The sequence below is a fragment of the Rhipicephalus sanguineus genome, chromosome 9 (genome assembly GCF_013339695.2).
Source record: "Rhipicephalus sanguineus isolate Rsan-2018 chromosome 9, BIME_Rsan_1.4, whole genome shotgun sequence".
Taxonomy (NCBI): Eukaryota; Metazoa; Arthropoda; class Arachnida; order Ixodida; family Ixodidae; genus Rhipicephalus; species Rhipicephalus sanguineus.
Window position 1 is genome coordinate 20,986,489 of NC_051184.2, and position 14,616 is coordinate 21,001,104.

The 14,616-nt window shown below is 47.6% G+C and overlaps 1 protein-coding gene across 3 annotated transcripts in view; it reads right to left on the reverse strand.

Moving 5' to 3' along the window:
- Nucleotides 1–477: 477 nt before the first annotated feature.
- The window catches only part of LOC119404729 (uncharacterized), a 364,008-nt gene continuing 349,869 nt past the window's right edge, over nucleotides 478–14,616 (reverse strand). For all 3 annotated transcript variants that reach the window (XM_049418995.1, XM_037671392.2, XM_037671391.2), the window contains exons 3-4: nucleotides 6,143–6,477; nucleotides 478–4,179 (exon numbers count right to left, since the gene is read on the reverse strand). In XM_049418995.1, coding sequence (XP_049274952.1) covers nucleotides 3,910–4,179; nucleotides 6,143–6,424 — 552 coding nt within the window. In that variant the 5' untranslated portion in view covers nucleotides 6,425–6,477 and the 3' untranslated portion in view covers nucleotides 478–3,909. The remainder of the gene's footprint in view (nucleotides 4,180–6,142; nucleotides 6,478–14,616) is intronic.

Genomic DNA, 14,616 nt, shown 5'->3' on the forward strand with positions numbered 1-14,616 from the left:
CGTAGCTACGACACCCCCCCCCCCCCCCCGCTGCATTCGTCGAGCCTGAAAGAAAATAAGATTGCATGCAAAAACGAAAATTAAGCAATGACCTGCTGCTCAAAACGTCCTGTCTTTGGTCCTCAGGTTTCGGGCAGTAAAAATCAGAAGTAAACAGTTCTTGACGTGCGACATAAGGATCATCGGCTGCCATTATCGTCAAAAACCTGCATGGCCATAACCCTGTACATTAGTTATACTTTGCGTATGTTCGTGCGTGCGTTTGTATGTGTGCTTGTATATATACACATGCAAAACTGAAAAATTTCGGGGGGGGGGGTGACATCCCCTCTTAGATATTTAGGAGGGGGGCTTCCCCTCCCCACCCCGTGCACACGCCTATGGTATTGAAAGGTTTCTCTAAAATGCAACTCTGAACTTGAAGCACACATGCAAGAGTTGTTCTAAAGAAAGCATACGTAGGCGTTGTTCGTTCGGTTCTTTTATTGCGTAGTGAAGCTTCTTTTTTTTTTCTTTTAATCTCCGCTTCGTATGTACAGTCATACACACACAATCAGGGATCATTCATTCGTAAGTTGTTTTTTTTTTTTTTTCTTTTTGTACACAGACATCACTCGACGAACGTCACCGGTGGCGCTATCGTCACCGGGCGCTCACACTTCTCGCGTCGACAATCTTTTCTTCGTGCGTAATGTGTGTTTGCTCTATAAATCTCGCGTAAATATGGCTCTCTTGTCTGCCAGACGTATAAAAAGAAAGACATAGAAAAGGGGCACGCGACAAACCTACCGAGATGTACAGACAGAGATGGCAAAGATACATTTCCGCTACTACAGCACGCTACGCTTTTTAAGAGTTACAGAACCAGACGTGCAGTAATGTACAAATCAAACGAGAACAGGAAATTTTCGAAGTTGAATAGGTTCCACGAGTGATCGCTCTCAAGGCCACCATTTCAAGCTATGCATGACTGACAGCCATCACATTTCAGGCCATCACTGACGGGGCTGGGTCTTCCAACTTTTAAACGATCGCGTGATGAATGTTCAAATGTTCATCAGCTTGGCAGTAGGACCTGAAAAAAAAAGGTAATTACGTTCTCTTGTTTAAGTCAAAGAAACGGTAAAGCTGACCTAGGAGAAGCTAAGTGTTTATTATTGTTTTCCTCAACCAAAAGTGGACGACCCTGTACTGCCGGTAACCGCACGACTTCTTCAGAATCAGCACGCAGCGAAAAAGGATGAGTTGAATGTCGTCTGAACACTAACAAAACCCATCTGTTTGCTGTGCCAGCTGACGCAAAAGGTCCCCCTTTGGGCCTCCTTGGGCGCTTAGCAAAAGCTCCTGACAACGTGGTAGAAGACGCGACAATGCGTTGGGGTGTCTGTAAAGATAAGGCTGCGTACTCATCAGAAGTGGCTGACTTCACTACTTCAATGGTACGGCCTGTGCCAACTCCGTACGTTTCACCTCGGTGAGCTAACTTGAAAAGGCAGTGATCGCCGACACATTTAGGCTGGCCTGTCTCGTGTACCACACGGTGTGCTTATTGGCAGTTTCACAGATTTCAAGATTTTGTTTTTGTAGTGCGCAGTGACACAGCTGTAGTGACACGCCTCTAGAACACACGTTGAGCGACGGCATTCCTTTTGTTGACCTAAAAGGCCAGTTACGCAGAAAGGACTTATTACAGATGATGAAGGCCCAGTCCAAGCCCAGTACATCTTTTAGACGTTTCCTTATACTTTCAGGAACAGAGATAGCCAGGGAAAAATTATTATAGGGCAAACTGCTGTTAAGCTCGCCTGCTGTAAAGTCATGCTTAAATCTGATTATGTGTGTGTTCTGGAAGCCCGAGTGAGCATCGGTGATGCAGCAACCAGAACTAGGTGCTTCTTGTATTGGCTCTGTTATGCGGATACTGTTGGAAACGATTCGTGTGGCAGCATTATACCAACGCGAAGTCTATGATTGGCTGAACCCATGAAAGAGAGAGCTAGTGAGAATGTCACTACCTCGATGGTCTAGCAATGACAGCACGCTGCACTAACAGGTTTTACCCTCAGCAAAAGTACTGAGGCGTGAAAAAGAACAAGGCCTTAGGCCGCGCGATGCACAAGATGTGGACAAACGCCATAGGTCCGTTTAAAAAAAGCTAACGTCTATCCAAATACGAGTGTGCTCGTTAGATGAGAATGCGAGCAGCGTAAAGGCTTCAAAGAAATTATAAGTACGAGAGCCATGGGAAGGTTGTAAGAGGTATCACAAAACAAACACACGGAACTTTGATCAAGGTTTCCAAGGGCCAAGGGCGTGGCTCAGTGACGTCTTCATTGTTAAAGTGATTTAAAATAAACGGCTGGTCACAACGTTGCTAGATGTCGAGACTGCCACACACCAATAGGATGAGAAACACTCAGCACAGTGGCATCCTCAAATAAAAACAAAATGCTAGACAGCAAAACACACGAGCTAGATGCCTTGCAGGCATCTTCTGCAAGGCGTACACCAAAATAGATGGCATAAGCAAGAACGTCCGTACATGAAAATGTGGGCATTAGTGAGGAAGACACGGCAAAAACACTGTACGTCACTTCTAAAAATTGGAAGTGACAACTGTGTCTCCTCTACACGTGCTAGTAAAAAACAACTGAGAAGAAAAAAAAAACGCACGATTTCTTCTAAGATTACGAATCCGTGCGAGCCACATTTCCAAAACCAAATAGCCAACGAGAAAAACCTGCCAAAACACGTATTGCTCTTGAGATACTACTAGCACGGTACTCACAGCACATGACAGTCCTCTTCGCAATTCTAACGCGTGGACTTGGCGCTACAAATGTCCAAAACGCCAGCGCTCAACGCCAAAGGATTTGTCTGCTAGCATCCACGTGACTGTCGACATCGACTCGTTCCGGATGGAGCGTCAATTATACAAAGAATAGACAAAAGAAAGGACACGCAGGTTCAAACGAACACGCCGAAGGAAGAAATCAGCCAAATATTCAAGAAACAACGATTGTCTAACGATATCCAAGTGCGCCATCCAAGAGCGCCGAGACGTCGCCTTAACGCATTTTGTCACGGGTATATCCGTCACCGGGCGTCGCTTTGCGTGCGGAGGTCCACGTGACTCATCAAAAGGCGTCGAGACGGTATGAACCTGGTCGATTCGGTGTGTAGGGGTCCCGAAGCGCGTCGACACAATGGGTTCACACAAGCTTAGTCCCATTGGTGCCGGGCCTCAAGCGAACCAAACACGGCCCGAAAGGAATGACACAGTTCGTCGATCTGGTGTCGATCCTGGTGTCGTTAGTGAAAAAAATGTTCACGTCGCACCGCCTCTGTACCGATACGTCGTCGTAGCGCATGTTTTAAAGGTGCGCGCACAAACACCGTTCACGTCTTCTCACCAACCTTAAAGGACTAGCCGTTCCACCACAAGAAACCTTCTTCACGAACGTTGTGAACGATGTACATGTCCTCTCACAAGCGCATACTTCATTTTTTTTTCGAACAACATAGCGTGCGACCTGCTCGGTTGAACCCCTCGCAAGGACCTCACTGGCTACGTCATCCGAGTCTTCGAGGCGAATGTCCCAAAAGCTAGGCCTTGCAACCGCGTTAAGTCCATTGACAAGCGTGAAGGCGTGCGTACGGGGTCGAGCGTTCCAGCTAAGAACAAGAGAACATTCACTGCACATATTTCTACAAGTATAACAGGATAGGCGAAAGACAACATTCACAATACAAAGCATTCGCACTGGGAACCTTAAGAAAGCAATATGAAAAATAAAAAAAGAAACGACGGTTGCGGAGAATGGCCAGTTGATTCCGTATCCACGCCACTGTGTCTCGGCGACCTGGCTTGGCTTGTCCATCGAAGGATTGTGGCTTTCCTTCGCTTTTTCACCGCTTGCCCTTGCCCTTGATGCCGAGAAACTTCCAGAACGAAGGTTGGTTGGACGAGCACGACTCGGTGCGTCCGGCGTTGTTGTTGTCCTCGACGACGGGCTTGTTGCTGGGCTCCTTCAGCATGTCCAGGAAGGTCTGGTCCGAGCGCGCAATCTTGGCCCTGGTCAGAGTGATGACCTGCGGCTGCTGCGCGGGAGGCTGCCGGTTGTGGTTGTTGTTGTTGACCACGTTGTTGCACAGGACCTTGGGGTCCTCGACGAAAGCCTGCGCACACAGATAGAACAGTTGGAGGGCAAATCAAGCTGTGACGCCAGCTCACGGGGTAAGCATATCAAGACGATTGAAAAGGAGAAACTGCTCGAACCACAGGACAACAGGGCAGAGATGGACTCGTTGAGTCCTTCCCTCTCCTATTGTCCTGTGGTTCGCGCTTTCTCGTTTTATATGGACGCGTACCAGCCGGCCCAAGTATGCACTGTAGTGCATATCAAGGCGAGTTTCAGTCAGTAAGATTTGGTAAACAAGCCTATCAAAGGATCGAGATCCAATGACAGAAAACGTTAGCCACTGTCAAGCATCGCTTAGCCAAGTCTAGCCATAAGTTCGCAACACTAAACGACATTTGCCAAGAGTTAGTCAATGCCAGCCACAATTTACCATCACTAGCATGTACTAACCGTTGTAGTTAGTGAGGAGACAAGGTAGATGGATTTGGTCGGAAGTAGTTATTGTACTTTGCTGTAGTAATTGTCGTAGAAATAGTAACTGTAAAACAACAGATGCTGGCCGCGTCTGCTGTTTTCGTGCCCAAAAGTGATGTTTACTAAGTCGCACCAACTTGCCCAAGATGTGTTCTTAACGAAACTTAGTATTTTCCTCACAATTCGATAAATGGTAAGATTCACGTGGGGATCGACTCGCATTGGTGCCCTCGTGAATGTTATTACCAGATTAATTGCAAGACCTTCCGATAAATGTGTATTACTTAGCGCGAATTATTTTGTTGCAGGCTGGAATTTGTTTGATATAACGGTGGTACTGTCCAAGTTTCTAATATCTCTTTCGTTGGCCAGTGTATATGGCACATGCTGGGTACATGCTAGGGGCCTAGTTAAGTGGCTCACTTAGTCACCATTTTCCTCAGCACCATGATAATCATGCATTATAAAATAAAACGGAATGTCATTGCAAATTCTATCGCATTAAAAGCACTAACATGGCGTTCTTCGTCAGTGACAATGACAACAGCTGCCCTAAAGGGATAATTGACGACCACCCGTTTCTAGCACGAAGCCACAAGCAAATATACGCGGATTTCTCAGAAAGGAAGACTTCTTGAGTTGGAGAAAGATTCGTCCTGGTCCGGGGATCGAACCCAGGACCAACACCCTTCCGGCTGGTCGCTCTACCTATTGAGTTAACCAGGAAGCTAGCAATTCGCAGCGCGAGGGACGAATTAGTCAATAATTCAAAGCACATATGGACTCACAATATAGTAAATGAATTCCATGGAATCCCGTGAGATAGCAGAAGGGTTATGAAAGGGATAATTTACTACCACCCGTATGTATCACGAAGTCATAAGGAAATCCATACGAATTTCTCAGAAGGAAAGTTTGTTTGTTGCCAAAAAATTCGCTAATCGACAACCAGAGTTGTCGATTGATTCGCCCTCACGCTGCCAATTGCTACCTCCCTGGTTAGCTAAGCTGGTAGAGCAACCGCCCCGGAAAAGCGTTGGTCCCAGGTTCGATCTCCGGGCCAGGACGAATTTTTCGGCAACTAAGAAGTCTTCCTCTGAGAAATCCCTGAGGATTTCCCTGTGGCTTCGTGCCCAACTGGTGGTTGTCAATTTCCTTTTCTTAACCTTTCCGCCACCTTGCGGGATTCCGCAGAACTCATTTACAAAATGCACTGTCATTGGCACTAAAACGGTGTTGTTCGACAGTACACATGGGGCAGATGAGCAGCGCGGAAGTGCGGAAGTACTGACAAGGAAGGAGTGACGAAGCGAAAGAGTGACGAACACGAGCGCTGTGTTCGTCACTTCCTTCCTTCCGTGAACTTCCGCATTTCTGTGCTCAGCCCTGTTCACCTTCACCATGAACGCAAACGTACTATCCCACATTGCCATTCTTATTCGGCAGTGTCAAGGACAACAGCTCCCTGGAGGTATACTAATCGAAATCCTGGCATTACCTGGCTAAAACCCTGTCCGATACTTCACCTGAGCCAAGTTGCGGCTGATCTGCTTCCGTATGGTCTTCTTCATGGACAGGTGGCGCTCGAGGTGCCGGAAGTCACGTTCCGTCAGAGCACCAGGAGTGCCTCCTCCGCCGGCCGTCTTGTCCGGGTGTCGATTCTGGTTGGACTGCTGCTGGTTGTTTGGCGCGTGGTGGCGCGGCGCGGGCAGCGGACTGTCCGACTCCTTCCGCCTCGACCGCGGGGAGTGGTCGTAGGAGCGCAGGTCGCTGAACACGTCCCGAACGTGGGGGATTCGACGATCCATCGCGGTTTGTCACCGACTCATCAGATCCGCCCTCACAACCAAGAGGAGGTCGCCTGCGCCATAAAGCATAGGACCGTAAGAACGAATCGTCCGCGGAGTCATTTTTTACGTACGCACATAACTAAATGAAATGTTCCGACAGGGGGATTTGAGCTCGGTAACGCTAGCAGCGAAGCCCGATGCTCCAACCACTAAAAATGATGACGTCACTCTATACAACCAAGCAAACCAGCAGTCAATTAAGCCAAGGAAAGCATAGCATGACATAGCAACAACTTTATTATGGTCCAGAGGAACTACGGCCCGAGGGCGAAGCCCCCAGGCTAAGTCGAGGACATTATTTGTTGTTTTTCAAAGGTTGTGGGCTCATATCCTATCGATGAAAAGGGTGTTTTCGTCCACTTTAATTCCTTTCAACTTAGGTCGATATCATTACTGCACACTTTAAAAAAAGAACTACGCTTTCCCCTTGCCTTAATTGTGTCTTGGTTTCACTAGTTGTGTCTAACAAAGAACCGAGCCCCTCGAACAGTTTCCTTTCTTTCGCAGCGTCACTGTATGACATATGTGCACAGGCAGGACCGCATTCAAAAGAAACCTGTCATTGTAGTCGTCAAGCCGTTAAAAATTTGGACATTTCCTTTACTACAAAACGACACTTCATGGTAAACGTGTGCCTCATATGACGCCTCTCTATGACGACCATAAATGAAATAACTGTTTTCTGTATCTTACGTTACTCATCATCAGCTATGACCTCTCGAAAACTGACAAGGTGTTATCGTAGACTGATTGCTATCATACTGTTTTAAATGTAACACGTGCCTCGTAACATGGGACCAGATTATGTGCCGGATGCGGAAAAGAAAATATGGACATACAGTGAGTATTGTGTTGTGAGAATTTCCAGATTGACTGCGCACTCGAAAAGTTGTTCAAACAACGCACTTCGTCTTCGTATAACCAGAGTCCTTCTGGTATGACCTTCTATAAATGGCATATGGCGAACAAGTTTTGCTAAAGTTGTACACGACGATTAAAACGCAACGTTCTTTATTTAAGATATTTACTAACTTGCTTGTTCGCACGCTCGTTAATTTAATCTGCGTCAGAATTAATTTAGTCGCACACACAGTCACAAGAGTGTAGGGTGCATGTAGCCGTTCTTGAAGGTGTTTTTTTTAAATTTATTATTGTGTATTGAAATGTTCAACCAATCGCTAAATAATCAATCGATCAATTCTGTCTTCCTCTGTAAAGTACGGCAGTATGTAAAAGTCTAAAATCTTTTATTCCTTCAATTACAGGCAGATTCGCGTTTTGGCATGCTTTCTTTTTTGTTCTGCATCCGGCTCGTCACCGTTCCCGAGGGCAACGTCCTGGTAGGTTAAAATCCTCTCAGCAGTGTTAGGCTTCGAGATACCGCCACGCCTCTATAGGGTGTAGCACAACACAGCCTTACCTTCTCACGCTTAGACGTAGCCCCGAAACAATGATCTTGTATAGAGCCTATATATATCTACATAGAACTACCCGTCGTCCATTCAGAGTCACGGGTATTGTTATGGCGTGCCTCCATCTTCGTTTTCGTGCTCAGTGAAAAGCGCTCTAAATGGGAACACGCACTGTTGCCAGACGATTTCGCACGCCGGAGTATTTAGTCTCCCAGACCACTTCTTTTGCAATTTCGTGTACCGGACTATTTCTCTCGCTGTTTTTTGTCTGCCGGGCTACTTCATCAAGGACGGTGACGAAGTCTACCGCTTGCTGGCTTCTGAAAATGCGCCCTCTGGTGTTGGATTTCTCAGTGTCGAGAGGCTTAGTTATCGCTGCATAGAAACGATTGGGCAAGAGGGACAGTGCACTAAAGACGATCAGTGCCATAATGTGACGTCACGTGACGTGACGTCATAGTGACGTAACAATGACGTCAAAATATTCGTGCCCTGTGACGTCATCGCATGATGCTTTCTTTTTGCGTCAATCGTGTTGACGCCACCGAAACTGATGGTTAGTTTTCGCGTTTGGTAAGGCATCTGAGGCTTTCGCCTTAATAAACGGCGAGTATTACTACAAGACAGAACAGACTCGCAGGATATAATTAGTACTGCATATCTTGAGGTTTGGCGCAAAGAAACAACGCAGGACGTCGAAAAACACAGCGAGTGAGCGAGGATTATAACGTCACGCCGTCGGCCTTGGCAGGCTAAACTCTCCGCGAAACCATTCCATCCGCTTGTTTTCCCTTTGAAGTATTGGCCCAACACGAACGCGACCTTTGAGAGCCGTGGAGTGTTGGTCGAGAATGGACGTGTTGCCGTGCAGTTTTGCACGCACTGCAATCGCTCTGACTTGGCCATCGCGTGTTCGAGCCGATAATGTATTTCCTTCACGTGTTGCGCTGTGTAAGCTGTTAGGTTTTCCCTATTATATGCAAGCAGCCCAAGACGTCTACAAAGACGTGAAAGAGTCCTGGAGAAGCAATGAATTCACGGAATTCGCTTCATATTCCGCGAGACGATGGCAGAAAGAAAGGCTGTAATCGCGAGGAGAAAAGAAAGGAAGGGGGGGGGGGGTGGCAGTGATGAAAGGAAACGGGAACGAACGCATGTGTACTTTCGATAAACACAAGCGCGTTACACAAGCATTACGCGATTCGCTCTGCGGACCATGACCGGCCCGCAGAGCGCGCGGATTGCTCAACGAAGACTGCGGCTCACGCACGCACGCGTTCGAATGCGGTGCCGAGCGCGAACTTAATTGCGATTCCAGAGGAGCGGGAAGAGCTAAGCGTGGAAAAAAAAGAAAGAAAGAGCTAGAACAAAAATTTCGCTCCCGCTGCCCGAAGACAAAAGGCGATACGTTTCAGCGCGAACTTTTTCGTGCAGGCCCCATGGGAAGGCCGATAAACAGACGGCGAGACAGACGGCAGAGGCGGAGCAGACGGAACGAGAAGATGGAAGCAGACGCAACTGTGGCCAGCTTGGGATCTCAAGAGAATATAAAAATACGGAGTGCTAGAGGCCACGCTTCGCGTAGCGCGCGCCGTAAGGGCGTCAATTTGTGAAGAGGTCTATAGCTGCGTTATACACACCAGCGTTTCTCAGGCGAATCGCGGCATGCAGCAGAGGAGCGTACGAGACGAAAAAACGAAACGCCTTCTGCGGATTGTATACCGTGTCCGCGCATTTCAAAGAGCGGGGGCGGACCACTCCCTAAGTATAGCTTCCGCGCGCGCTACAGTGGAGAACCGGAAGCGACTGGAGACAAGGCCTCGGCTGTGTTCTTCTCCTTCCGGGGCTGGTGCTCTTTACGATTCCGTTCTTGTTGTGTCCTGGACGTATGCGCTTCTTTCGTGAGCGGTCGAGAAAGGCGGCCGTACGTGTAGCGGCAAACGCGAAGGCCTTAAAGAATCTAGCAGACGAGGCACAGTTTCGAATGAGAGCAGACGTCAGTTGAGCGACAACGAAGACGACACTCACGCCACTCCACGGCCGCTGTACGGATGCGAGCGAGAGGCCGACGATACAGAAGCCACCGCTGCGTATTCAAAAGGACAGCAGGAAAACATTGGCAGAAAGCTCAATCGCTGGATCGACATTGAAGACAATATTGATTTCAAAATAGCGGATAACCCGTACCAGCCATCGTTTGCCTACGCAATCCAACATTATCAAGAATTTAGCTATCTTTAATTAGCACAATAGCCGCTGTTAGCCAAACACTAGCCGGTATCATCCACCATTAAGCCAGTACAAACGAACATTAACTAGGGCAACCGGGGGTCCTATTCTGGACACTTTCAAGTTCAGCTATATTGTCAAATTTCGTAATGGCGGCATTTTGAGCCAATTGGAGAGGCCCTAGCAGCCCTCTGAGCCAATCAGATCTGAACAATGGTGGAATTTGACAATGTCCAGAACATTACCCCAGTGTTGGTGGGCACGCGAGCAAGTAAGTAGGGTGGTTGAATTCGGTCAGAAATGTCCATCCTACTTAATCACAGATAGTCGGTCGAAAAGAACCCGGAAGACATTATCTTCCTAAAAGGAACAAGTATACAGGGTTGAAGTGCGTTCAGTCGGCAGACGCGTTCGGTTGCTCTAGTGTCCCATACTGGGTACAAGCGCGCATACAGACTTGACACTCGAAGCGACGCGCACACATGTGCCCGCTCCAGAGATCTAGAGCCGGTAGCGAACTGACGGTGTCCCCGAGAGAACCAGAAGCAGGACATAGCGGCTGCAGCAGCATCGGGCGAAGGAATAAGAAAACGAAACCAAACTGCCCATTGCGCGAGACGCTCGGACCGCACGAACAAAGCGGCCGGCCGGCTCGCGGGATAAGTGCCGGACAGGAAAGGGGGGGGGGGGGGGGGTGAGCCAGCGAAGAAGGCTACGCCATTGTTTTCGAGGCCGCTTCTAGCGAGCGAAAGAACAGGCGGAGCCGTTCGACTGCCTCCGCACGCCCGCCTGCTTTGCTTATATGCAGGCTTGAGCTAGGCCTGCTTCTGGAGCGCGGCTCACCGACTCCTCAAGTGGTGTGTCTCGCACAGTGTGGATGCCGGACGATGGCGCGCCGCGCGTCGGTGCATGCATTTCGTGACTTGGCTTGGCTCGAAGGCTGGCTGGCCTGCTTCAGCGGCGTCTCTAGGCAAGCGGTCAACGAAAGTTCTTGAACGTAACTTTCTTTAAATCACCAAGAACATTTCAAGATTTAACGTGTACTCGTCCAGGGGAGGGGGGCGGGAGAGAGAAGGAGGGGGTGTTGCAGTGAAACTTTGCCCCCCCCCCCCCCTTAATGGAGAATCCTGCACATGCCTATGGCCAGATGCGTCAGTTAACGGCGCGTTGTGGACTAACGCACACGGCGCCTTGTGGACTAACCATTGAGTACAGCAGACATTTCGCAGAGACGGGGAATGCGTTTTTGTGGTCGATCACACGAAGGAGGCTTCATGGACTTTTGCTTTTGAAAACTGCAGCAGGAAAGAGAGAAAGATAACACCAAATGACAGGAAAGCGACGAGTCTGAGGTTGCGCGGCAGAAAGTGCGGAAATGCTGGCGTCGTGCAGTAATAATCAGCAGTATTTCAGGAGGTCAGTGTGAAAGTTAAGTCAACAGTGACTGCGCACGGCGCTTTCTGCGATCAAGCGTAACCGACTGTGTGTCATCGTGAAGCCAAGCGGCCATTTTATGTACACTAACAAGAGATGAACTGAGTGGTTCAGAAGATGAGGCCCCTCTTCGCAGCGCCAGTGGTGGCACGCGACGCCTTTGTGCAACCGGGACCGTACAGTCGGACAATGTTTGTTCGCGCAAATGCTGCTCGTCTCGTTTGCCCAACCGACGTTTTCTGTCGATTAACAATGTGCAGTCACAGTATAACCCGCCTAGAGCGTGTCGCTTTGCGAAAGGCCCGATGCTCGCCACGAGGCGACGGCAGTAAGGAGACGCGAAGATTACAACAGCCGACAAACCCGAAGAAACGCCGTTTTCGTGACAACAGAACCGCAAAGCGCTCTCTAAACACTAAAATGTACGTGCGTTGCCCAAGAAACGGTCATCGGTCAATAGGTTTCGTGGAATACGAGTGACGCAGAATGACAGGCGGCGCTAGAGGCGCCATCTGTGATTGACGCGTTGTACTATCACGCGCGCAACTATTGCTGCAATAACATTCCCTGTATGATTATCACTTCAGCGACGGGCACTGTGAATAATGATCATGCATTAATGCACTGTGATTAATGATCATGCACCTCGCAAATATTCAGTTCTTATGTTTTCCGCTGTGAGATACGCAATAACATATTTCGTGCTAATCCAACACGAAAAGCTGCTTGTAGGACATACGTAAATTGCAGGACGTGAATACTGAAATAAAACAATACCAGTTGATTGATCGCGTTCTCAAGGCAGATAACTAAGGTACCGGAAACGGGACGCAGTGCGACAAGTGATTATTGTTTTAAGACCACCCAGGGCGTCCTTAAACCTGTATTGTTTCTCATTTGCTGTTCGAGCTCTTCGCTAGCCGCACTCTTCAACGTTTTAAAGTAACAACAGCTTTTTTTTTTCCTACATACGCAAAGTCTGGACAAGTTACAAAATTGATTGTCCGTAATGAAACAGAAAAAAATAACGAAAGCTGAAAATTGCGAGGTTTGTAATACATTTAAGGTAATTACGTACAGGAAACCAGCTCTATCCGTACACGCCCAAGTGAAACTGACAGCTATTATTGCGGCATCCATAAGCGAAAATAAGTCAGCAAGGCAAATAAACCCGTCGCGGTGGTCTATTGGTTATTGTGTTTGACTGCTGACCCGAAGGTCGCGGTATCGAATCCCAGCAACGACGGTCGCATTTCGATGGAGGCGAAATGCTAGAGGCCCGTGTGCTTAGATTTAGGTGCACGTTACAGAAGCCTAGGTGGCGGAAATTTCCGGAGCCCTTCACTACGGCGTCTCTCATGATCATATCGTGGTTTTGGGACGCAACACCCCAACAATTAATATTAAAGCAACGCCTATAGAGTGATATGAAAAGACTGTAAACCAATTACAGAACAAATCAATGACCATGTAGCTAACCGGAAGTTTTTCAGGTTAACCCGCCTGTTTTCTCCCTTTCGGTTTCCTTCCTTTCTTGTTCTAGTGCCTCGCAGTCTTTATTTTGTACGAAAGAAGTGACGTATGAGCGGCTGTGTGCTAACGCGTTAGTGTACAGTCGGCGTCAGGAGGTCTGAGAACACTTTGAATTTCGCAGAAATTTGTGACAATATTCGGTCGAATTACACAGTAGGAGAGTCAGGAGTATTGGGATATTTTTTACATTTATATTTTTAGCTTTGTTGAACTTGAACGCAGAACGCTGTTTGATGGATTTCAATACAAGTCTAAACAAGCTGCAAAACTTCTGAGACGCGCTGGTTCTTACCACTCCTGGTGCACCTGTAAAAAAATAGTTTGTGATAGCTAAAACCTGTCCCATTCAACCCGGCTGCGTGGGTGTAGTGGGACATCGCTGAAGAGAAGCGGGGCGTATGCAAGACAATGGTCCAAACGTCTGTGGACCATTATAAACCGCTAGTTCAACATCAGACATTAAACAGGGTTGCATAGGCTTTGCTGCCACGACGGGTTTTTGACACTTGCAGCTTCATCACAATGTCCGTTATTGCCGATGTCCCCATGTCTTTCTTAGGAGGAAAGTAAAACTTTGAGCTCTTTTCTTTATTCTGCAGGAACTGCCCACCGACGTTGACATGTTGCCACTGCTCTTCACTCTACCCATGTTGTGAACGCCAAAAAAATTTTAAAATAAAACTGACAAGAAGAACATCGCTTTTTGTCATTTGAATAGACTCATTAGGCCGATTGATTTCACAAATGTCAACGCCTGCCATTATGAAAACCTGACATGTCATTGTTAGTATCGTCAAAGGCAACGGCAAGTGTGTCTTGTTCACTTGAAGAACTGCAGTCCTTCAACAAACCCCACTCCTTTTCTAAAAAAAAACACACATAAAAAAAGAAATGCCCATAAAAAAACATAAGAAATGCCATAAAAAGGCACATAAAAAAAAAGAAATGCCCTTGAGATACCTAGTGGTAATTGACTTCGTGGTTCCGCGTTTGACATGCAGTGTGTGATCAATAATGGAACATGCGTAGACAACACGGTTTTTCTAGCGCTCATGGTTTTGTAACCGGTCTAGAGCTGTGCACGTGACAGTGACGCATAATACTGTTTTACTCAAATGTAACGCGAGTTTTTTCCCTAGATTTATGCAACCTATAGTCAACCCTCGCGCTACAATCGATTACAGAAATTCTATTTTTTCTTCCTGGACGTAATGAAAAGTCACCCCTGGCGATACAATCGTGGTCATGTTACAATCGAGTAACTACGGTATGTGTAATGTACGGCGCGATGCTTACGCAACGTAAGCTGTCATGTGCTTCCTTTAACCTTTTCAAGGCCAGTTTCAAATAAAAGATTTTTGTTGTTTTCCAGAGCGCCAACCCATGTGCATCGGTGGAAAGCGAGGCCGAAGAAACTCAGCTATGGTCTGGACTATTTTTCTCAGTTATTAAAGGCATTTTTGATTGTGGCATATGTGAATACAATAATACCGCCGGTCTGGACGCTTCTGAGTCCTCGTTTGATGATCGCGCACGGCGGCA